Below are 813 nucleotides of genomic sequence, written 5' to 3'. Positions count from 1 at the left end.
GATTCACCAAGACACACAATCCCTGTGTCTGTGTGCACATCTGTGCTGTAGATTACACTAGTCTGTCTGTACCAGGTCGCATCATATACTACTGACCAGCTGTGTGAATGCACATGTGCCTATCAAGCGAGCTGGATTGAGTGAAGTTACTTGAGCAACCAGGTTATTACAGGCATAAAGACGTTTCCCTATGTGAGTGCGCATATGGCTTTTGAGATCTCGCGTCAAGATAAGTACAGGCGTAGGGATGCTCCCCTGTGGGAATGCACACAGGTTGTGTAAGATTGCCAGAGGTTGCAAAAGTGCTGCTACACCCAGGGTGTATGCAAGCTAAGGACGCAACAGTGTGGGTCTGTATGCGAGTTTTCAGATTGCTGGAATGAGTAAAAGCACTTGTGCAGCCAGGGTGCTTACAGGCCTAGGGACGCTCCCGTGTGTGAGTGCGCACTTGATTTCTGAGATTGCCAGAGGACGAAAATGCGCTGTTACAACCAGCGTGTGTGCAGACGTACGGGCGTTCCCCTGTATGGATCCGCATGTGAACTCGAAGGTGGCTGGACTGAGTGAAGGTACTTGTGCAGCCAGGGTACGTGCAGGCATACGGACGTTCCCCTGTGTGAATGCGTACATGTAGTGCAAGATGGCTAGAGGACATAAAAGTGCTGCCACAACCAGGGTGCGTACAGGCGTAGGGACGCTCACCTGTGTGAGTGAGTGCATGAGTCTTGAGACTGCCATAGGTTGTAAAGGCGCTGTTACAACCAGCGTGTGTGCAGGCATACGGACGTTCCCCTGTGTGGGTCCGTATGTGAC

At 51.7% G+C, this 813-nt stretch overlaps 1 protein-coding gene across 1 annotated transcript; it reads right to left on the bottom strand.

The window, feature by feature from the left end:
• Positions 1 to 414: 414 nt before the first annotated feature.
• Positions 415 to 780, bottom strand: SARC_15547 (hypothetical protein; the record flags this gene model as incomplete). The annotated part of the gene is made up of 1 exon (XM_014290334.1): positions 415 to 780. A coding segment is annotated over one exon (366 nt), but the record flags the coding sequence as incomplete, so codon positions are not given.
• Between the last annotated feature and the right edge of the window lie 33 nt (positions 781 to 813).

The sequence above is a fragment of the Sphaeroforma arctica genome, assembly GCF_001186125.1.
Source record: "Sphaeroforma arctica JP610 unplaced genomic scaffold supercont1.6288, whole genome shotgun sequence".
NCBI lineage: Eukaryota > Ichthyosporea > Ichthyophonida > Sphaeroforma > Sphaeroforma arctica.
The sequence above is the reverse complement of the archived record's forward strand: the minus strand, read 5'-3'. Positions and strand labels throughout refer to the sequence as shown.